General features: G+C 59.2%; 2 protein-coding genes and 1 long non-coding RNA gene across 9 annotated transcripts in view; 1 reads left to right on the forward strand and 2 right to left on the reverse strand.

Annotated features, from left to right (window-relative positions):
• Nucleotides 1-834: 834 nt before the first annotated feature.
• Nucleotides 835-7755, reverse strand: LOC109502030. Its single transcript, XR_002160348.3, has 2 exons — nucleotides 7480-7755; nucleotides 835-3902 (listed from the first exon to the last, which is right to left on the reverse strand). It is a non-coding gene; the product is annotated as an uncharacterized LOC109502030 (long non-coding RNA).
• A 304-nt stretch (nucleotides 7756-8059) lies between these two features.
• PRXL2B (peroxiredoxin like 2B) lies at nucleotides 8060-10951 on the forward strand. 2 transcript variants are annotated; one of them, XM_023257983.2, is made up of 7 exons: nucleotides 8060-8193; nucleotides 8382-8586; nucleotides 9160-9211; nucleotides 9709-9772; nucleotides 9857-9932; nucleotides 10213-10331; nucleotides 10779-10951. In XM_023257983.2, the coding sequence occupies exons 1-7, from the start codon at nucleotides 8131-8133 to the stop codon at nucleotides 10803-10805; spliced, it is 606 nt and encodes a 201-aa protein (XP_023113751.1). In that variant the 5' UTR covers nucleotides 8060-8130; the 3' UTR covers nucleotides 10806-10951. The 2 variants fall into 2 exon arrangements, with proteins under 2 accessions (XP_023113751.1, XP_023113752.1); XM_023257984.2 differs by lacking the exon at nucleotides 10779-10951 and having other exon boundaries at nucleotides 10175-10317.
• Nucleotides 10952-11981: 1030 nt separating this feature from the next.
• The window catches only part of MMEL1 (membrane metalloendopeptidase like 1), a 31889-nt gene continuing 23029 nt past the window's right edge, over nucleotides 11982-20841 (reverse strand). For all 6 annotated transcript variants that reach the window (XM_045034956.1, XM_023257988.2, XM_023257985.2 and 3 more), the window contains 13 exons: nucleotides 19143-19279; nucleotides 18699-18792; nucleotides 17334-17462; nucleotides 16778-16876; nucleotides 16242-16325; nucleotides 15762-15865; nucleotides 15456-15514; nucleotides 14887-15006; nucleotides 13899-14032; nucleotides 13722-13787; nucleotides 13014-13109; nucleotides 12498-12574; nucleotides 11982-12383 (listed from right to left, as the gene is read on the reverse strand). In XM_045034956.1, coding sequence (XP_044890891.1) covers nucleotides 12284-12383; nucleotides 12498-12574; nucleotides 13014-13109; nucleotides 13722-13787; nucleotides 13899-14032; nucleotides 14887-15006; nucleotides 15456-15514; nucleotides 15762-15865; nucleotides 16242-16325; nucleotides 16778-16876; nucleotides 17334-17462; nucleotides 18699-18792; nucleotides 19143-19279 — 1299 coding nt within the window. In that variant the 3' untranslated portion in view covers nucleotides 11982-12283. The remainder of the gene's footprint in view (nucleotides 12384-12497; nucleotides 12575-13013; nucleotides 13110-13721; nucleotides 13788-13898; nucleotides 14033-14886; nucleotides 15007-15455; nucleotides 15515-15761; nucleotides 15866-16241; nucleotides 16326-16777; nucleotides 16877-17333; nucleotides 17463-18698; nucleotides 18793-19142; nucleotides 19280-20841) is intronic.

The raw sequence follows: 20841 nt of genomic DNA on the forward strand, positions 1-20841 counted from the left end.
TCATACAACGTTCGATGCGGCCACTCAGTGTGCATCAGCCCAAAGCGCCCCCAGAAGGTCCCCCTGGGGGTCACGTCCGAGTCCTCTCAGGTCACTTTCCTGCCTGCCCGCGGCCACCGGGGCCACCGGGCCACAGGGCCTCATCCCAGCACCTAAACGGCGCCAGGTGGGGCAGCAAGGATCAGCAGAAGCCCCCAGTGCCTCTGGACCAGCACCCCAGGCCCAGGGTGCCCTCGGGCTCACCTGTGCAGGCTGACGGCCAAGCTCACCAAGGAGACTATAAATCCCACCCAGAGCGTTAGCGAGGTGCTAGCTCTCCAGTGAGATGTTTGCACATCACGGGTGTGTCAGAACCTTCGAAAGCACCGCAGAATTCAAGAGGTAACATCTCCCAGAACACATGGTTACAGACAGCACGTGCAATGGACCGGCTCCGACCCCTCACTGGGCCATTTTAGGCTTTTTTTTTTGTCTTTCGGGATGTTTTTTGCCCCGATTCTATTTTCTATTAGGCACCTTTTTTTTATGTTTATTTATTTCTGAGACAGAGACAGAGCATGAGCAGGGGAGGGGCAGAGAGAGAGGGAGACACAGAATCCGAAGCAGGCTCCAGGCTCTGAGCTGTCAGCACAGAGCCCGACTTAAGGCTCGAACTCACAAACCGTGAGATCATGACCTGAGCTGAAGTCGGTCGCTCAACTGACTGAGCCATCCAGGCGCCCCCCCCCCCTTTTTTTTTTTTAGAAACACTGCCATGAAGAAGATGCCCATAGGATCCCAGAGACCAGCCCAGAGCCTCACACAGGAGCTCAGAAATACAGGAGGATACAGGCATTCACGGGCTCTTTAACTGCTGTGTTTATTTTGTGCTGAGAGTGGCCCCCCCTTTGCCAGTCTGGGGGTTGAACGAGTTAGAGGTTTCCAGAGGGAAGCCATGGGACAGGTTAGGACAGGCTGGTCCCTGCTCAGAGGGACTCAACACACAGCATCACCAGGTCCTGGCTGCCGGGCCCACCTCCCAGCCCTCGCAAGCCCCTCCCCGTCCCTCCCTTCTCCTGCAGCGCACACGGCCCTGAGTCCTCAGTGGCTGCCCACCGAAGGCCTGAGCCTGCTCCCCCTCTGCAAACCCCACCCCCGTGACCACTTCACCCCTGCGTCTGTCTCTGCCTCCACCTCTATCCCCTCGGCTCCTGCCTCCGCCCAGGGTCTCGAGGGAGCGGAGCAGGGCCACTCAGGCCAGCAACCCTGCGTCCATCGGGAGGAGCTGTTTTCTGCCACCAGCACCCTTCCCTCTGGCCGGCAGGAGGCTGGGGCCTTGCTGGCCTGGTGGGTCCTTTCTCTGCAGGTGAACTGGGGGTGGGGGGTGGGGACAGGCAGGCATCTCCTTGAAGGAGCCCTGATGTTGGAGCTGCACCTCAACCTTGGGGAACCAGGGTCCATGCCCCCCTGCTCTCTCAGTCCCTGGCGGGGTCCCGAGCCCTTCCCTTCCCCTGACGGCTCTCTTCCGTGGACCTCCGGGCCCCTAGGTCAGCAGCCTCCCCTACGGCTCACCGCACCCTTGGCTCACTTCCTGGGTAGCTCTTCACCGGCCCCATGCTTCCCTCCAGGGCACAAGGAGCCCCATGCGGGCTGGTTTCCAGTGCTGGGGGTGGGGGAGGGACACTGAACCCCATGTCCTCGGTCAGTGTGCTCTCCTCAGGCAGCTCTGGGTTCTGAGGGCAGGGGTCCTGGTGCCCAAGGGAGGGCTTCTTGCCGAACCCGGCACTGTGACCCACGGGGCTCCCCCTGCCCAGGGGCCAGGAGGCAGGAGAGCAGTCCGGGTCTCGGTGGGCATCCCGGACCCTGATCAGGAGGTCTTACCAGGCACGCAGGCAGTCTTCACGCATCTTTCAGAACTCCAGGTCCAGGTGTGGCGGACAGTGGACAAGTGCCCTGGTGGTCACATCCTAGAACTCTCCTTGACCCGGGCAGCACCCCGCAGGAGAAGGCCGGCCTTGCAGGAGGATGCTACTCTTCACTGCCTCGGTGGGAGGAAGGAAAGCTTCCTACTACCCAGCAACAGTCCAGCCGATGAGAGCCTCTCACAGCTCAGCCAGTGAGAAACAGTCACAGCCCAGCCAATGAGAAACAGTCATATGCTAGCAGCCCAGCCAATGAGAAACAGTCACAAGCTAACCAATGAGAGCCTCTCACAGCTCAGCCAATGAGAGACTGTCACAGGCCAGCCAATGAGAAGCCACTACACTTCAAGCTCTTATTCCAGTGAAGTTAACAGCCTATCCCAGCTCCCTCTGCGCTCTATGAAGGAACCTCTGCCCGGCTTTCCTCTGCCTTGCTGTCTGCAATTGCATGCTGGATTGCAATTCTCTGCTATTCCCAAATAAAACCATTTTTTTGCTGGTAAAGTAACTGGCAGTGTAATTTTTTAAGGCTAACAAAGGATCTAATCAACAGGGTCCGGTGCAAACCTGTAAAATAGAATTGAAACTCAAATAATGAAAAACAATTATATTTTAAATGAATAAGACAACTACCAAGAAAAACTAACCCTATGCTGATGAGGGAAACAAAGGCAAGAGAAATGTGGCTTAAATTAAAATCTCCTTACAGCTTGCTGCCCACTGACAGACACCTGAAACATGCCAAAGGTGACCTTCCTCGAGGAATTCATGGCTGCATTAGTGCCTTAATATTTATGTCTTATTACAGGCTAAAAGTAACCTTATCTTAACAGCAGCTAGCCCCTCAAGGTCCTGAAAGCCTTGCTTCCAAATTCCTTAGAGACTGCACTGTCCATAACCCTCAGTAATTAAAAAGTATGTAGTCATTCACTCCTTCTTATTGGGACACTTTCGTGTCAATTGCTCAGGCTGCAATCCTCTAGCCAATGGCTGCTCTACAGGGAGGAGGAAGCTGGAAGTTAGTCCCCTGGCCGGAATGGTAAGAAGACCCAGAAACTCGATGCCCTCTCTTTATTCCTATTTTTTTTTTTTTATTTTTAATGTTTATCTTGTGAGTGAGAAAGAGAGCAAGAGAGAGACAGGAGGGGTAGAGAGGGAGAGAGAAATCGGGGTTCAAACTCACAAACTGTGAGATCATGACCTTGGCCAAAACCAAGGGTCAGACGCTTAACCAACTGACCCACCCAGGTGCCCCTCTTTATTCCTATTCTTATATAGAGTTGTCTTTTGGGAGTTAGGACAGCCACCTAAGTCCCCAGGATGGCTGCTAATCTTAAAGACTCTCACGTGAAGTTTCCTCCTCATTGGTCTAATGTGATCCCCTCCACATCCCTGGTCTAGCCGCTTCTGGCTGCAAGACTTAGGCTCAGGGTGGGCCGAAACCAGCACTCGATTGAATCAAAGCCCCACTGGGGATGGCTTCCTAGAGAAGTTCGCTGTAAAAGTCTACATATGCTGGAATGTTGCTTACACTGTGATGGATTTCGCTCTTTACTATTTTTTCATCAGTGTCCCCTACTGACTACTAAAATTACAAAATTGGATAATTTCCCCTTATAAAGCTCTTCTGGTGTTTGCCATGGGTGAAAAATGGCACGGCCTTCATGGCAAGGCGCAGCGCAGTGTTTTGGTCCATGTGCAGACACCCATTTTGCAGTCTAGCATGCGTCGGGGAGAGGGGGGCCTTTTCAGCTGCCCAGTGATCACAGTGATTTTGTTTGAGGGACCCCTCCAGTCGCTCTGACACCGGGAACCTGTAACATATTCCGCACGAGACGTCACCCGGGAGTCGGGCCAGGGGGGATTCTTGGTAATGAACCCCTAGGCTTCTTCCTTGGTCCCCAAGGTCTCTCCCTTGGGATGCCTTTTAATCCACTGGAATCAATACAGATCGCAAGATTCAAAAAAGGTCTTCTGTCAAACTGCACGGCCTCAGTACTCCTGAGGAGACAAGAAAAAATAGCCCATTAACGGGACTTTTAAAGCTTCAGTACGACTTATCAGTTAGATCTCTTCTGCAGGAAACGGGGCAAATGGTCCGAGGCACCCTGTGTCCAGCCCTGCATGGCCCTAAATCACGACCCTGATCGAAGGGCCTCTTGCAGAATGTGTTTGGCCACTAACCAGGCTGATGAACTCCCTCCTGATATACTGGATGGTTGTCTAAACAGGCCTCATCTGGAAAAACCCAGGTTGCTGGAGGAAGCACAGGCCATCCCTAACGGAAGGGACTCTGACACTATCACTGTTCCTCCTGACAGACTCAGGTTACTCTAGCTGTGTGTGGGGGCCTCTCCCTCCTTCATTCCCGGGGTTATTGAGTGTGATAACTGGAGCCAATTGGCTCCGGTTAGTCTATCCAGGGACAGGGACTTTATGGAAAATTCCCAAGCAGCTGCTGAAACCCCTTTTGTTTCAGGGAAGCTCCCCGTCTTCTCTGGTCCGGCACGACTGCCCATTTCCACTTGCTCGTGGACGAAAAAATAATCTGCGTCCGCTCATGTGTCCGAGCTGACAGGCTTGGGGACCGGGAGGCCTCTTTCTCTGTCCTCTGGGCTTTTTCCAGCTTCCAGCATTCCTGCACCCCACCTCTTCCCCCTTCCCCTCCCCCTCCTCCTGTCTGTGCACCGCCTTGGGTGCGGCCTGCATAGCCGGCTCCTGTACAATTCTGGGTGCCTCGGGGGCCACCGGCCCCTCCTCCTCGGTGTCCAGGAGCGAAGGGCACCCCCTTTACGGGAGCCCCAGGGAAAACTCGACAGCGGGGGACACACAGGTGGAACACATTTGGCATTTACACTAATTGGTTGGCTCGATTCTGACAGACATGTCTTTAGAGTCATCAACATAAACATGAAAATTTTTCTACCTAGGTTTACCGGAGGTCAAATAACCTCGTGTTCTCTCTGTCGCAAATTGTTGGCGAAGGGATTCCTTGAAATGACGGTTCATTTTGCCCCTAAATATATTTTAAAAGGATACTGGTAGGGGGCGCCGGGGTGGCTCACTCGGTTAAGCGCCCAACTCTTGATCTCCGCTCAGGTCATGATCTCACAGCTCAGGGGTTGAGCCCCACGTGGTCGGGCTCTGTGCTGACAGCCTGTGGAGCCTGCTCGGGCTTCTTTCTCTCCCCCTCTCTCTGCCCCTCCCGCACTTGAGCTCTCTCCCTCTCTCTCTCAAAATAAATAAATATTACAAAAATAAAAGTACACCGGTATAACATTAAAATTCTGCTTTTCTCTCTGTTTAAAGACAAAGTTTTCTTGGATTGTTGGTCTGCTCTTGATTAAAAAAATGTAATAAAAGGATTTTTTTCTCTCTTATTTATTAAGATGTTTTAATTTTTATTTTTGAGAGAGAGAGAGACAGAGTGTGAGCGGGGGAGGGGCAGAGAGAGAGGGAGACACAGAATCTGAAACAGGCTCCAGGCTCCGAGCTGTCAGCACAGAGCCCGACGCGGGGCTCGAACTCACGAACCGTGAGATCGTGACCCGAGCTGAAGTCGGACGCTTAACCGACTGAGACACCCAGGCGCCCCAAGGGTTTTTTTCTCTTTTGTCTCCCTGGAAAATCAAGGTTTTTATGCTCTGTCTTCATTGAGTCTTTGGTTACTTAAGAACTAAAACTCATCAATATTAAAGGAGCTGAGTTTTGCTAACCACTATCCAACCCTACGTATTTGCCTTTGGAATCTCTTATTGCCACCTTGGTTAAATAAATAAATAAAAGTTTTAAGTTTTATAATGATCTGTAATCCTATCTAGGCACGTGCTTCATAATTTTCTGAAGTTTTTAACAAACTTCCCCAAGATTTAAGTTGTAAATGAAGTCCTTTTGACCAATTGGGCTTGTTTATTTGGTATGTTAAGTTACTTGGAAAGCCCTGTCAAACAAATAATGACAAATCTTAGGTTGTATTGCCTGGGTAAGTGCTAGAACTTCAAATATACTATATGAAATTCCTGCCGTTTTAATTTGTGTTGATAATAAGGTCATCCCTTAACATTCTAACTGGTGAAATGTTATGTTGCAGAAATAACTGAATTCCCTTGTCAACTGCCTTTGTCTTTTGCAATTTACCAAATGAGTTTCATCTTCAAAGAGACGTGTATCTTTATGATAAAAGTCCTCTTGGACTTCTTAAACAAATGCAACCGGAAAGTCATATTTCAGAGAGAGATGCATAGACTCAGATATGACCAAACAGCTTGAAGGAATTGAGGTTGACTTCACGAAACACGGAAATGTTGGCCTGACACTTCGCTTAGAGTTCCCAGCAGCCTCACCGGGTGAGTAAAGAAGGTCACCTCCTGGCAGGTGCCGGAACCTCAGGAGATCTTGGGGACCTCGTGAAGACGAATCTACCCAAATCTACAGGTATCGCAGGCCTGTCTGATAGTAAGTATTTGGCTTGGCTTCGGCCTCGAGAGGTTACCGGAAGTTCAGCTGAGATTTCCTATAAAAAGTTCCAGCACAGCAAATTTTAAAAGATTTATATTATCAATCTGCTCTGCTTGCTGAGCGTATGTAAATAATTAGGCCAAGTTTGCTAAAACTGGACTCGTTCTACAAACAAATTAGTCTTGATCTGGCTATCTCTGGAAAAAAGGGTGATTTGGGAGAGAAAAATTATGTTTCAGTAACACATCTTTGCAGACGTTAAACTCCTGGCTGCCTTTAAGTGTCTGCTGTTTGCCAAAGCTGGACCCCTTGAGGTAAACTTCAGAGAAACTGCCAGAAGGCTCACATACAATCTTTGTGCCCGTTGCTCGGTGGGCCATTCACAAGGACCTCCAGAGGCATTTGGGTTACAAACGAGACAAATCCATCTGATTCCTGCCTGTTCCCACTCCAAGCTTGACATCTGCACGTCTCACTGGCAGCACGCAAGACTCAGACACTGGGTTTCTAATTTGCTCTAACCATTACTCTCTTTTCTGTTGCCGCGAAAGTGCCTCTTACCAATTACCTGATTGCTTACTAAACAAAACAGTCTACGGGATGATTAACACCACCTACCACACATTTAACGCCTTAAATGACTCTCCCGAACCTGGGAGACTCCGAGGTCTCCAGCCTGGTCCAGGGGCTCTCTGTGGGACCTGGGGAGTGAGGCTGAGGGCTGGGGCCCAGACAGATCTGCGTGTCCCATTATCCAGGTTAAGTCTTGGCTTCATTTCTCACGCCAACGTCTCGGGCCTTTATCGGTAAAACCGGGTGATCGCAGGTGTCACAAGACTGCGGTGAGCAATAAACAAAGTCGCAAAGCACGTAGTAAACTGCTCTTACTTCTTTCAGGTCTATTTTACCCAAAGTCTGGGGGCTAAAAGAAGACGTTGCTTTAAGAAATTACCAGCATTATGATTAAAGCCAACGCAGATATCTAATTGAGAAAGCGAAGCATTCGCGTGGATTTTAAAGCTGAAATAAGATAAGGGTAAATGCTAAGCCCTTGGGCTCCTCTGCCTATAGGACGAGGCCCGGGCCCCGGAGCCGGGACTCGAGTGCTAACCGCACTCACCTTAACCCTGCCCTGCAAACCGGACACTAGGCAGCCGCTGTCCCGCTCGCGCTCCCGCCTTCCCGCCCGCCCCGGACCCCAAACTCGGGACCTAGGATCAGGGGACTCCGGTCGCTCTCCGGCTCTGCACCTGGCGGGGCAAAACGGAGCCAGCCCGACGTGGGGCAGCGCTGTGCGCAGGCGCACCACGTGTCCGCTGCCCAACCGCCCAGCTTCTCTGGCAGCCAGAGCAGGGACGCCATTGGCCGACAGGCTTATGCATATGCAAAACAAGTGACAAAGTGCCGCCCGGGCCGCTGCTGTGGGCGGTGGCGGAGAGGTGGCCTGGGGGCGGGGCCGGCAGCGGAGAGGCGGCCTGGGGGCGGGGCCGGTAGCGGAGAGGCGGCCTGGGGGCGGGGCCGGTAGCGGAGAGGAGGCCTGGGGGCGGGGCCGGCAGAGGAGAGGCGGCCTGGGGGCGGGGCCGGCAGAGGAACGGGCGTCTGGGGGCGGGGCCGGCAGAGGAGAGGCGGCCTGGGGGCGGGGCCGGCAGAGGAGAGGTGACCTGGGGGCGCGGCCTGGACGAGAAGCCGCAGGGGGGCGGGGCACGGGCGGGGCGTGGCCAAGCCGGCTGGGAGCGGGGCGCGCAGCCGAAGAGCACGGTAGCAAGTGGACATGAGCGCGGTGGACCTTGCCCGCGTGGGCGCGTGTGTCCTGAAGCATGCGGTGACCGGGGAGGTGAGGCCGGACGAGCGCAGGGCGGTGGGTGGGCCCCTGGCACCAGCCCAGGGGCCCTGGCAGTGGCATGCGCGGCGGGCTTCGGGTCGTGGGGCTGGGGGCGCAGTCCGGGCTTCCGCGGTGCGGGGCTGGGGGCACGGACGCGCGTGGGAGGTGGTCCATCGGCGCCCCTCGCCCGCCCCGCGCAGGCAGTGGAGCTGCGGAGTCTGTGGCTGGAGCAGGCGTGCGTGGTGGCTGGCCTGCGGCGCTTCGGCTGCTCGGTGTGTCGCTGGATCGCCCGGGACCTCAGCAGCCTCAGGGGGCTACTGGACCAGCACGGCGTGCGTCTGGTGGGCGTGGGGCCCGAGGCCCTGGGCCTGCAGGAGTTCCTGGAAGGCGGCTACTTCGCGGGAGGTGCTTGTGCTCCCCTCCCCTCCTCCCACTGTAGCCCCACCAGCTACTTCGAGACCCTTCCCCAAGCCCTGGGCAGTGGCCATCCCCTCCTTGCCCAGGCCTGACCCTTCTGTCTCCTGGAGCTCCAGTCATGTCTCTGGGGCTCTCCACCTGTTGCCCCTACCTGTGTCCCTCAGGCACGATGTCCCTCCCACCTTGGACAGAGGCAGGGCCCAGCAGTGATGCTGGCCTCGAATCCCTGAGGGTCTCTACTGGGTGGCAGCAAGACCCTGCCTTCCCAGGAGCCTGAAAGAGTACGGCTGGAACAGGAGCCCACCCTGCTAGACCCCTCTCCCTGGCACTCAGGATATGCCCTCCCAGAGCCCCGGGCCTGGTGGCAGAGTCCAGGCCAGCCCCGTGCCTCCCTTTTCCTGCCACCTCTGGGCCTCTGCCCCTCCGCTAACAGTGGGGACACTCAGTCCTCTGCTCCTACGTCCTGGGTGGGCAAGCCAGGGGAGCGGGGGGCTGGATGCAGGCAGGTGAGCCGGGGGGGGGGGCGGTGGTGAGTGCACACCTGTGGCTTCTGCTTTCCAGAGCTCTACCTGGATGAGAGCAAGCGCTTCTACAAGGAGCTGGGCTTCAAGCGGTGAGCGGGCGGGGCAGCCGCCTCTTCTCATTCCTCTTCCCCCTGCTGCCCTCTTCCTGGGCATGAGGCTCTGGGGGCATCCACTGCTCGGTCAGTCCTTCTAAGGACTCTCTCTTGGGTGCTGGGTGTCCGTTACGGCTGTTGGTTAGGCCTCTCACCCAAGATCTACCCCCTTTCCGGCCACCTTGGGTGCCTGTGTCGTAGGCTGGCTGCCTGGCCTGACTAGCGGGGCCCAGCTGAGTCAGATCTCTGGGCTCACCCAGCCGGGGGTCCAGCCCACACTCCCCAAATCTTCTGCGGGGCCCCAGGCCTACCGGCCCCCAGGCTGGCTGCCCCATGCGCGCGCCCCCCCCCCCCCCCGCCAGCCCTGCCCCGAGTCCCTGGTGAGATGCTTGTGAGAATCTGGTGGGTGTATCTTGTAGAGACTGGGGATAGAATTGCTGGGCAAGTCTTCGCCGAAGAGCCGGGGCCCGGACTAGCCAGCTGTGTCTTCACAGGTACAACAGCCTGAGCATCCTGCCGGCCGCCCTGGGGAAGCCCGTGCGCGATGTGGCCCTCAAGGTTTGTGATGGCCAAGGGCGGGTGGGACTTGAGGTGGTGGGGCTTCCCTGTAGGGCTGACCCGGACCTGCCTCCCTCCTTCCAGGCCAAAGCTGCTGGCATCCAGGGGAACCTGTCCGGGGACTTGCTGCAGAGTGGAGGGCTCCTGGTGGTCACCAAAGGTGGGCTGGGAAAGGGGTGTCAGAGGCCGATGCCTGGTTGCATGGGGGGCCGAGGTCACATCCTGGGCTGGGAAGGTCTGGCTGAACTTGGTGGCATGTCCCGACCCTCTCTGCCTCCCTTCCTCTGGCTTCCTGACCTTGTCAAGTCTTCTCTGTGCTGGGTGGGCTGCGGCCAGGACGGCTCCCTTGTCAGGGTAACCAGGTGGAGTCTCGGACAGCGAGGGGTGTCTCCCTCCTCCCAGCACGCAGGGGCATCCTGACCGCCTCCCCACCGCTGTAGGTGGTGACAGAGTGTTGCTGCACTTCGTCCAGAAGTCTCCGGGAGACTATGTCCCCCGGGAGAGCATCTTGCAGGCCCTGGGCATCCCGGCGGAGGGCTGTGCCAGCGAGGCGCCCCAGGTGAGCTTGGGCCTGGGGAGCACGCCGCCCGCTAAGGGCAGCAGCTCCCCTGGGTTGAGTGCTGGGTACGACCAGGTGCCAGGCTGCACCTGCAGGGTTGACGTTCTTCTGCGCTCATGGCAGCCCAGGATGTCACTGTCACCCCACTGTGCAGGGGGAAGCAGGCTGAGGACAGTGGGGAACCAGGAGCAAGCGTGGCCAGACGGCCTGGCACAGCAGGGCTCTCCCCAGAGGGCAGGGGCTGCCCGTCCTCTCAGCCTGGGGAGGGTCACAGTTTGCCCAAGGTGACCACAGCCAGTGTTAGGGTGGTCCTGGTGGCTGACCTCCTGTGTCCCGAATAGAGGGGATTTTCTAGCACTTGGGCCCCAGACTGCTGGTGGGTGGGACCAGCTGCTTTGGACTCTGGGGAGTGCGGCTGGCCTGACGGGGACCCTGCTGTGTCCACAGTGTGCTGAGGGGGCGTGCACAAGGTGAAGACCAAGGCCTCCGAGGGCCTGGGAGGCGTCTGCTGCCTTGAACACTGGGAGCTGGATGTGAAGAATCTTTCTGGAATCTCTGGACTGGGGCACCAAACTCTGCCTGGGCCTCTGTGACAATGAGCATTAAACTCGTTTCTGGGCGGCGTTTATCTTCATTGGCTCTGATCCCGCCGTCCTCGCAGGGGACGTGGGCCTGCAAGCTTCCTTGGGAGGGGCCGGCAGAGGGGAGGAAATGGCCCTGCAGCCTCCCCGAGGGCCTCAGGCCTTTGGCACAGGAGGGTCAGGGGTCGGAGGACCGCGCAGGGTGCGGGAGATGAGGATATGGTCAGGTCAGAGCTCATACTGGGTGGGTGTCCAGGGAGATGTTGCCCCGCAGCTGCTGGGCACGGTGGACAGTGAGGCTTAGGGAGGGGGCTAGTCGGCTGGAAGGACCTTCTCCGATGAGATCTGTCATTTGCACCGACTGGGGTGGCTGGCCTGGCCCAGCTGGTTCGTCCAGCTCCGCCACCACCCCCCACACCATTCCTTGGGGGGATGTGACAGGCACCTGGAACCTAGTGTCCAGAGCAGAAACCTGCCCCTGCCCACTGTGCCTGGGGCTCTTTGGTCTGGGTGCGTTCAGATGACCTCAGCACCACTCCTCTACCCGCCCCCCTCGCCTTGGCCAGGATGACCACAGCGGCCTCCTAGCTGGCCTCCCAACTTCCTCCCACCTTCCCCCCCTGCCCTGTTTGGTACTGCTCTCGGGGGTCTTTAAAACATCAGAGCAGGTGACAGTGTCCCTTTGTGGTTTAACCCCGCCACTGGCCTCTAGTTACATAAACCCCGAAGCGTAGATTCTGATCTATGGCTCCCCGGTTCCCTCGGCCCACCTCCTGACCTCAGCCAGCTCCTGAGTCAGTGGCCCCTCTTCCCATCTGAACCGGTGGTCCCTGAGGGCCAGTGTTTGGGGGCGTCCTGGCACAGAGACCCTGGAGGGCTCACCAGGCGTGGTCCTCCCTCTGCAGGGTGCCCTGCTGTTTCCCTGTCTGGCTTCTGTTTTGCCCAAGGCCACCAGCAGTCAGCGCCGAGCCAGATGCTGTCCCCGAACAGTCAGCGGTGCGTACAGACAGGGGCTCGGCCACCCCCCTCTCCCCCCCCCCCCCCCCCCCCAACAGACAAGGCAGATGGCTTCTTTGAAGCGTTTACTTAGCTCAAGTCTGAAGCTCATGGACAGCTGACTGGGATGTTTGGAGAGGGTGCAGACAGGTAAACGCGTCTACAGGGCTGGGGCACCGTGCCCCTCACCGCAGGCACGGAGGGCGCCGGGCAGTCACCGCTTGCCCTGGGTGCTGGGGCCGCGGCTGCGCTCCAGGCCCCGCGCGGGGCCGGCCGTGTGTGCGCCTTGGCCTTGCCCGCGGCTCCAGCTGCACGTGCGAGGGCCGCCTGGCCTCCCGCGGCGGGTGGGCGTGGCCACAGTGCGGCCGGCGACGGCTACCAGACGCGGCATCGCTCCCGCGGGTGCATGGGGGTGCCCTGGGCACAGTGGAAGGCGTCCGCGAAAGCCGCCAGGTTCTGCAGCGAGCCCAGCACCCTGCGGGCGGCCAGGGGCCTGAGCCAGCTGGCCTGGGCCCCGGGGGTGGGCGCTGGGGGGCGGGGGCGGGGGGCGGGATGGGGGTGGCGTGCACGGATGCAGGGGGCTACTCGCCTGTACTTCAGGGGGCTGTGGACGTCGGTCTTGATAGACTGTACGGCGAACTCAGGCCGGTAAGACCCGCACCACACCTGTGGGGGCGTGAGGGGCGTGGCTGTGGGGGGGAGGGGCGGGCCTGGGGGGATGGGACGCAGGAATCAGGGGGGCCCTGAGGGCATCCAGGCGGGCGTGGGGCGGGCCTAGGGGGGCAGGGACACGCGTGTGCTCTCACTTCTTTCCGGGCACAAGGGAGTCCCGCCTGTCCTGTCCCAGGCCGTCCCTTCTTGGGTGGGGGAGGGAAGCCAGCCTCCCCTCCGCAACTGGCCCAGCTACACCTGAAGCCCCCCAGCTCCAATCCTCTGCTTCCTTTTCCTCCAGGAAGCCTTCCAGGCTGGCGAGTCTGCTTCTGCCCGGCCTGCCCTCTCAGCGTGGCCCCGGAAGTACCCCTCGGTGGAGGCCTTCCAAAAACCTGGTGGGCAACCGGTGCCCAGCGGCTGAGGCGGCAGGCAGGGTGGGGACTGTGGCTCCTACCTGGGCATAGTTGATGAAGAAAAGCTGGTCGTAGGTCAGTTCCAGTCCCGGCAGCTGCTTGTCCTTGCCCCCGTCTGCCATCCACTTTAGGTAAGCCTGCAGACGCCAAACAGGTGCTGGGCCCGGGCCTGTCCTTGCTCCTGGGGTCCGCACCGGCCTGGGGCCCGGGCAGAATGGAGGTCTGGCTCCACGGTCCTGCCTCAGCACCTGACGGCCCTTCGAGCACCCCAGGGACGGCGCTCCTGCCCTGACGGCCTGGTGCTCATCTCCGTGCTACAGCAGATGGGCCCTGGCCCTGGGGCCGGGGTGGGGGGGCTGGGGGGCGGGGGGGTGGTGGGGGGGGAGGATCCCTGCTCAGGCTGCCACGCAGCGCCCACCTAGAAGGAGCTCCGAGGCCCGGTGCCTCAGGCTGCAGGTGCAGGGACGATGCCACGGCTGGTGGGGACGTGGCGAGCGCCACTATCTCACCGGGGGAGAGTCAGTGGCTCCCCTGGGGTCCGAAGGCTCAGGTGAGGTCAGGGCAAAATGTGGGCAGCACAGCCAGGTGCCCATTCACCCGCAGCCAGGCTGGCTCCCCCAGGGCACAGCTGCTTTCCGGGACGGATGGAGAAGGGCTCCAGGGGTGCCTCGGCCTGCGCAGGGCACGGTCTCTGCCTCACCGAGGCACCTGTTCCCCTGCGCCCTTGAGGGGCCCCTGCTTGGACCCACCTTATATGCCTGCCGCACTCCTCCGTTGTCAGCGATGTTTTCCCCGAGGGTGCTGAACCCGTTCACCTGCACACAGGACGCGGGACGGTAGGGCGGCCGGGCTCCCCTGCACCCCCCGGGGGCCAGGGCTGGGGAGCCGGTCCCCGGCGGTGGCGGCGCTGCTGATGGCCTGCTCACGTTTTGGTGGTCGGCCAGGTCCCAGGAGTAGTTCCCGTACTGGTGGACCATGCACTCCGACTGCTCCTGGAAGTGCTGTGCTGAGAAGTTGGTCCACCAATCGAGCATGTTGCCGTTCTTGTCGAAGTTCCGGCCTGGTGGGCAGAGGGGGCTGCCCTCATGGCCCTGCCTGCCCAGTGCCAGCCTCACCGGCACGTCCTCCCAGAAGCCCCAGTATCTAGAGCTCATGGGGGCAGGGGACGGGCCCCTGAAGGGTTGGCACAAGGTCATCGGGCTGCTGAGGCCCGGGAGGGGGCTCTGGTGGCCTACCATCCCACCCCCGAGGTCAGAGCCTGGGGTTTCGGGGCCCGGGGGCACCGTGGCTTAATGCCCCTCGCCGTGATGTCCAAACTCTGTGAGCCCCAGGTAAGGGGAGCACGTGGTCCTGGGGGCCACGAGGCTGCCCTCAGAAGGTCCCGATGGTCAAGCCCTGTGGGAAAGCCAGCTAGGGCCCCCGTGCGTGGTCACAGGCCACTAGAGCAGGCAGGGGCCGCACCCTGGGATGGGAGGTGGGGACATCGGGTCAGCACATCTCTGGGCCGGAGGAGGCTGGCTGCCCTGGGGTGATGCCAGGCCAGGACCTGGAGCTTCAGAAACGCCCGGGGTAGTGTCACTATCGCCGGTTCACGGGCCCAGGGAAGAGCGGCCCGTTAGGTGGAGTCAGGATCTGGCCCTCGAGCCCTCACACCCTCTTCTCCATGTCTCTGCCCAGAGCAAGGGTGCCGGACCGGGGCCGAGCCTGCCATTCAAGACCTCTCTGCCACCATAGCTCCCCTGGGAACCCAGCAAGTCCTCTCTGCCTGGGTGTCAGTGTCCCCACCTAAATTGTGAAGGGGTTGGATGGACAGCTCCAAGGCCCCCTGTCCCCTGGTCCCCTCCCGGGACTGCTGCTCAGTGGAGAGGGAAGGAGGCCGTGTAGCTCTGACCACCCCCCACGCAGCTTCCCTACCGTTGTCGTCAAAGCCGTGAGTGATCTCATGCCCGATCACCATCCCAATGCCCCCGAAGTTCAAGGCCTGTGGCTGCTCCTTGCTGAAGAAGGGGGGCTGCAGGATCCCAGCGGGGAATACTGCCCGGAGACGGGGGTGGAGACATGTCCGTGAACAACCCTCCCACGGGCCAGGCCCTGGGCAGGCACCCCTGGGGCTCCTGCATCAAACCGCACGGCCTGGGGGGCAGGGTTGTGACTCCCCCCGCCCTCCACGTTACAGACCAGAGAATACAGGGCCCGGAGGTGAGAGGCCGGGGCCAGCATGCGGCAGACCCAAGCTCTCCTGCCCCCCCTCATTCTCTGCTGCCCTCGGGACTGGGGTCTGCTCCCCAGTCTCTAAACCCGGCCCTACCACTCAGACAGAGGTGAGGAACTTCCCAGCAGGTGGGGAGAGGGGTGAAGTCCCTACAAGTGGGGAGAGGTTCTCTCCTCCCGAGAAGAGGCTGGAGGTGCCCCCCAGGAGGGAGGGCAGGGCTCTTCTCTGGCACTGGAGGGGCTGGGCTCAGTCACGGAGGGGTCGCACGTACCTATCTGGTTTCGGTTTGGGGAGTAGAATGCATTAACCACGGCCGCCCCGATGATCCAGCTGTGATAGACGGGCCGGTCACTTGGAGCCCGTCTCCTGGACCCTTCCCTCCAGGTCCCCTCCCGGCTGACCAGAGCCCCCACCCTTAGGGCCCCCATCACAGTGGCCGTGCCGCGAGACCAGCATTGCCCGCAGCCAGGGCCGGGTCTGGGCAATCCACAGATCTGAATCCTCCCTGAACCCGGGGCTCCGGGTCAGACCCCGGCCGCCCTTCCCGGCCCGCTGGTTCCCGCGTGCCGCCACTCACAGGTTCTGGTCCACTTTCTCCCGAAGCTTCTTGAGGCTCCGCTGGGCACCAGCCTTGAGGTTCTGAAGACCATTTTCAAAGTACTGGTCCTCCGAGAAGTTCAGCTACGGGACAGGGGTGGTCACTGCCGGGTACGCAGGCAGGGGGTCGGCAGTGGCTGGGGACCGGCCTTGGGACTGGCTGGGCAGTCCTGCATGAGGCCGACGGGCGGTGGGTGCGGGTGGTGGGGTTGGGGGGCCGGTGCCGGCTCTGGGCCTTCGTGCCACTGAGCACATTCCTTCTCCCTCCCGACCTCAGTTTCCCCATCTGTAACAGGGGGAACTCTGGAGAGCTGCCCACCCAGCGAGGTGGCCGAGACGGCACCACCTGCCAGGAAATTGAAGGCTTATGGTTCACAGGGCTGGTTCAGGGGCGGATCGGGTCGGGGGTGAGGGGGCAGGTGAAGTTCTCGGGGCCCCCTTGGCCGGGGGTGGGGCGCACGTTGGAATACTCCTCGTCCAGGTGCTTGTTCCTCTCCTCCAGGATGTAGTCTGGGTACCCGATCTGCTCCCGGATGCTCATGGCCTAGGGACGACATTGGGGCCGGTCGGTGACTGCCCCACTGTGGGAACCCCAGCTCTGCCCCTCGCTCATTGCCGCGTGGCTCAGGGGCTGAGGGACTCGACCCCCCCCCCCCTTGCAAGCCATGGGGAGGTTTAATGGGGACAGGTGAGGACCGGCTCAGCCTCACAGCCAGCCAGGGGTCAGATGGGGCGAGGGCTGGGTGCAGTGGGACGGTTTCCACTTGACATCCTGGCCCAGAGGGGGCTTGCTCCGAGGCCACCCCTACTCGTTCGCAAGGGTGCCGGGAGGGTCTCCCACACTTGGCTTCTAGTTCCGCCTCTGAGCAAGCCACACCCAGACCCAGTGTCTTCATCTCTGAAGCGGGTGCGACGACGGTCGCCCTGTGTCCCCGTGCTGGGGCTGCCCTCTCCAGGCAGGATGCCCTGACCGTGGGGCTCCAGCCACCTGCGCACCTTCTCCTGGGCCTTCTTCTTGGATGCCTCGTCCATCCAGCCCAGCTCATCCAGGGTCTCCACGAATACCGCCCGCACCTTGTCAATGAGCTCTCTGACCTGGGAGGACACATGGCTCTCATCCTGTGTGTCCAGCATTGGGGTCTCTGCAGGGGTCCGTCCAAAGCCTCGTCCCTGCTGTGATGTTGGGGCTGGGGGTGTGGAATGCTCCCCCCCTTCCAGGACAGGGGTCCTGACTGCTGGGCGTTCTCCTGGGTGAGCCTAGGGCCTGCCCGCCCCTGGACTCACAGCCTGTATGGCCCGTAGGCCTTTCCCAGACAGGCCTGTAGGGTTGGGGGTGGGGCCTCTGGCCTCCCCATGTGACGGGGCACCAGGCAAACGTGTGCTCCCCGGTATCCCCTGGGCACACACGGGCTGCTGGGGGGCCAGCAGGGTCCTGGCACTGGGAGCCCGGAGTCACCCTGTGGGGGGGGGGGCTGTGACCCGTGCCCCCACCCACCACGGGCAGCGTCCCTGTGGGGAGGGGCCACAGACAGACTGAGCACAGGGCACCCACCGCATCCTTGCTGTCTCTGGGAAAGGCCTCCCTGACGTAGAGGGAGCCCACGGCGCTCTCCATGTTGCTGTTGACGTAGCTGACACATTCTCGCCAGCGCACCTCCTCCACGGTCGTGCCGTAGAGCACCTGCCGCGTAGAGCGCCCATTCACGCACTGCTGCCTCCCTGTCCTCAGCCCAAGCGCCCAGCGGCCAGAGCGGGGCACCGATGAACTCTGACCTCCCCTGGGAGTGCTGGCCGTGGCCGTGGGCAGGACGGCGTGTGCGCTTTTCAGGGAAGGGCTCCCCACCCGGGCTGGAAGTCTGGCCTCTGCCCCGGGACAGGGGTAAGACCCTGCTCAGCCCCAAGTGCCACCTTGCCCCCTGTTCTCGCCGCCCTGGCCTGGCTGGCCAGCCCGACTCTGACCTCTTGGACTCCAGCCCCCCACCGAAGCACAGGCTGGTGTTGACTCTGGGGGCCCTGGGGGCCACATCCAGCTCAGCCGTAAGCCACCGGCTCTCCGGCCCCCAGTGGGTTTTCCCATCACCAGAGTGGAGACGCTTGGCCGGTAGTGTCTCCACCCAACCCGCCAAGGCAGACGCCCCGACTTGCCCCAACTTTCCCGATGCGCTGGAGGGCTTCTGTCCGTCCCATTTCTCTAGCGAGGAACCTGGGGGTCCGCCTGACTCCCCTGCCCCTCAGCCCCCTGCTCGTACCTCAACTGTCTGTTGTCCACACTTGCGTCTGCTCCTGAGGCCCTGGTCCAACCCGTCACCCCCCCCGGACAACGTGTGTCTGCACTCTGACCCCACGCCCCCTCTGATCGAGGCCTTGGAACAGCCACCATGACCACAGGCCTTCCCAGTGGGTCCCCTGCCTCTGCCCTGCCCGCACCCCCACCCCCAGCAGCCAGAATGACCACACAAGCAGGACGCTAGGCTGTGGTTCCCGCTCTGAACACCCTGGCGGCTTTCAAGGCACGTGGAATCCACGTTCGGCTCAGTCCCACGATTGCGGGCCCCCACCTCTCTCCCCGACCCCGTCTCCTTCCTTCCCACCACGTGGCCCGGGGGTGTCCTGCCTTGGGAATCTGCCCCCAGCCTCTTCGTGTCTGGGTCATTCTTGCCTGGAGGTCTCCAGTGTCACCCTCACAGAAAGGCCATCTCTGTCCCATACCTTCCTGTCATGTCCTACTTGTTGCTTTGAAAGAGTGGCTCTCCGGTTTGGCGACTGTCCCAAGAGGGCAGGCGTTGTCAGCCTCTTGCATGGCTCTGCCCCCGGCGTGGACCTTGGTGTTTGGCCCAGAGCAGGTGCCCAGCACCATGAGCTAAGTGAACAAATGACAGGCCAGGGATAGGAGCCACCTGCGTGGGGCCCCACTCACCTTACGGTAGTTAGCTCGCGCATCCTTGAATCGCTGGCTCAGGCTACTAATGCGGTCCAGCACCAGGCGCCAGGCCAGGTAGTTCTGCATGGTCCTGTGGGCAGGAGGCAGAGGGCGGGGCATAGGACAGGCACGTGGAGTTTGCCCAGAGTGGGGATCGGGCTTGTGGGCCCTTGGTCAACGGCTTCTGCGACGAACAGGCGCTCGCCCCAAGCAGGGTGGTGGAGAAAGCCTCTGGGACAACCTCCAGATACAGCCTGTCTGCTCCTAGATGCCCGAAAAGTCCCAGGGAGGGTTCGCATCTCTCACTAAGGTTCTATCGGCCACTAATATTTATCTGCCCAGAGAAGATGCTCCCTGGGGTGCTCTCCCATGAGGAGACGTGGGGGGCGGGGTGCAGAGGCCGAGATGCCGAGGCCTCTGGGGACCTTCCCGGGGCCTCACCTGGCTGAGTAGACATCGATGATGTCTTCAAGGTTCCGGAGGTAGGGGATGCCATACACCACGACTTCCTCATCTGGCAGCAGTTTGATTTTGACAGAGGACAGCACAGATTGTATGAAGAGGGTCCAGTTAAACCCCTGGGAAGGCGGGCGTGCGGAGAAAGAGGGAGAGAACAGAGAGGTGGGTAGACACAGCTCGTGGGCATCCAAGAAACCCAGCCCCCACCAGAGAATATCTGGGGAATCAGAGGGAAGGCACAGATGATCAGAGTCAGGGTGAGGGTGGGTGACATCACCACAGAGCCTACAGACTGTGGAAAGAGATCACGCCAACGTATTTGAAAACTTGAGCATGATGGAAAAATTCCTGAAAGGAGTTTAGCAATACGATCTATAGAGTATATATCTAATAAATATAAGAATAGTAGAAATATAGTCTTATAGGGAATAAGTTGATCTTTCATTTGAAATATTCCCACATGGAAATTTCTAGAACCATCTGCCTTTTCCAGTGGATGCGATCTGACATTTGTGGAAGACATACTGCCAGTCCTGCTCAACTTTCCAGAGGAGAGAGGAAGAGAAAAATCTTCTCAATCTGATTTATGAGGCCAAGAAAAACTTGAATCCCCAAATAAGGATATCACAAGGAAAGAAGGTAACAGGCTAGTGTCGTTTATGATCATAGACAAAAAAAATCCTGTAGAAAATATTAGCAATTAGGATTTATCCACAGCTACATAATATGGATAATACATCACAGCCAAATTTGATTTATTCAAGAATTCAAGTTTGGTGTGTAAAATTTGAAAATCGAATCAAGTAACTCACGGTGATAACTAGATAAAGCAGGATAATCACATCCTAATTTCTTTTCTTTTATTAAAAAATTTTTTTTAATGTTTATTTTTGAGAGAGAGAGAGAGAGAGAGAGAGACAGAGGGTGAATGGGGGAGGAACAGAGAGAGAAGGAGACACAGAATCCGAAGCAGGCTCCAGGCTCCGAGCTGTCAGCCCAGAGCCGGACATGGGGCTTGAACCCATGAACTGTGAGATCAAGACCTGAGCCGAAGTCAGGGGAGGGGCAGAGAGAGAGGGAGACACGGAATCCGAAGCAGGATCCAGGCTCTGACCTGTCAGCACAGAGCTCGATGCGGGGCCCGAACCCACGAACCGTGAGATCGCGACCTGAGCTGAAGTCGGACGCTTAACCGACTAAGCCACCCAGGCGCCCCGATCACATCGTAATTTCAATGGATGCAGGAAGAAAGGTGTTTAATGAACTTTGCCGTCTGTTCATGACAAGAAGTCCTAGCGGACTAGAGCTAGATGGCAAATTCAACAGTCCGGTGAGGGGAATCCACATACAGCAGCAGCAACCCCGAAAACAAAACCGCCCACAGCAAACGTCAAAACTGAGGGAGGAAACGGGACATCTACTATCGTGACTGAGGGTCCCTGCCAGCTCAACAACACAAGTAAATGACAGAAAATCAGTAAGGGTTTGAAAGGGAAGAAATAAAACTTGTCATTCACAAAGGACCTGATTTCACGTGCATAAAACCTGAAAGGAACTGCAGATACGTAGAGGATTGGAACGAGTGCGTGCGCGGAATAAAACTGCCGTGTCCGAGGTCAGAGCCTCTGCACAGGAGCAACAAAGAATCCGAAGATACATCACACAGTAAGACCTTTCGTGC

Source organism: Felis catus, chromosome C1, assembly GCF_018350175.1.
Source record: "Felis catus isolate Fca126 chromosome C1, F.catus_Fca126_mat1.0, whole genome shotgun sequence".
Classification (NCBI taxonomy): Eukaryota; Metazoa; Chordata; class Mammalia; order Carnivora; family Felidae; genus Felis; species Felis catus.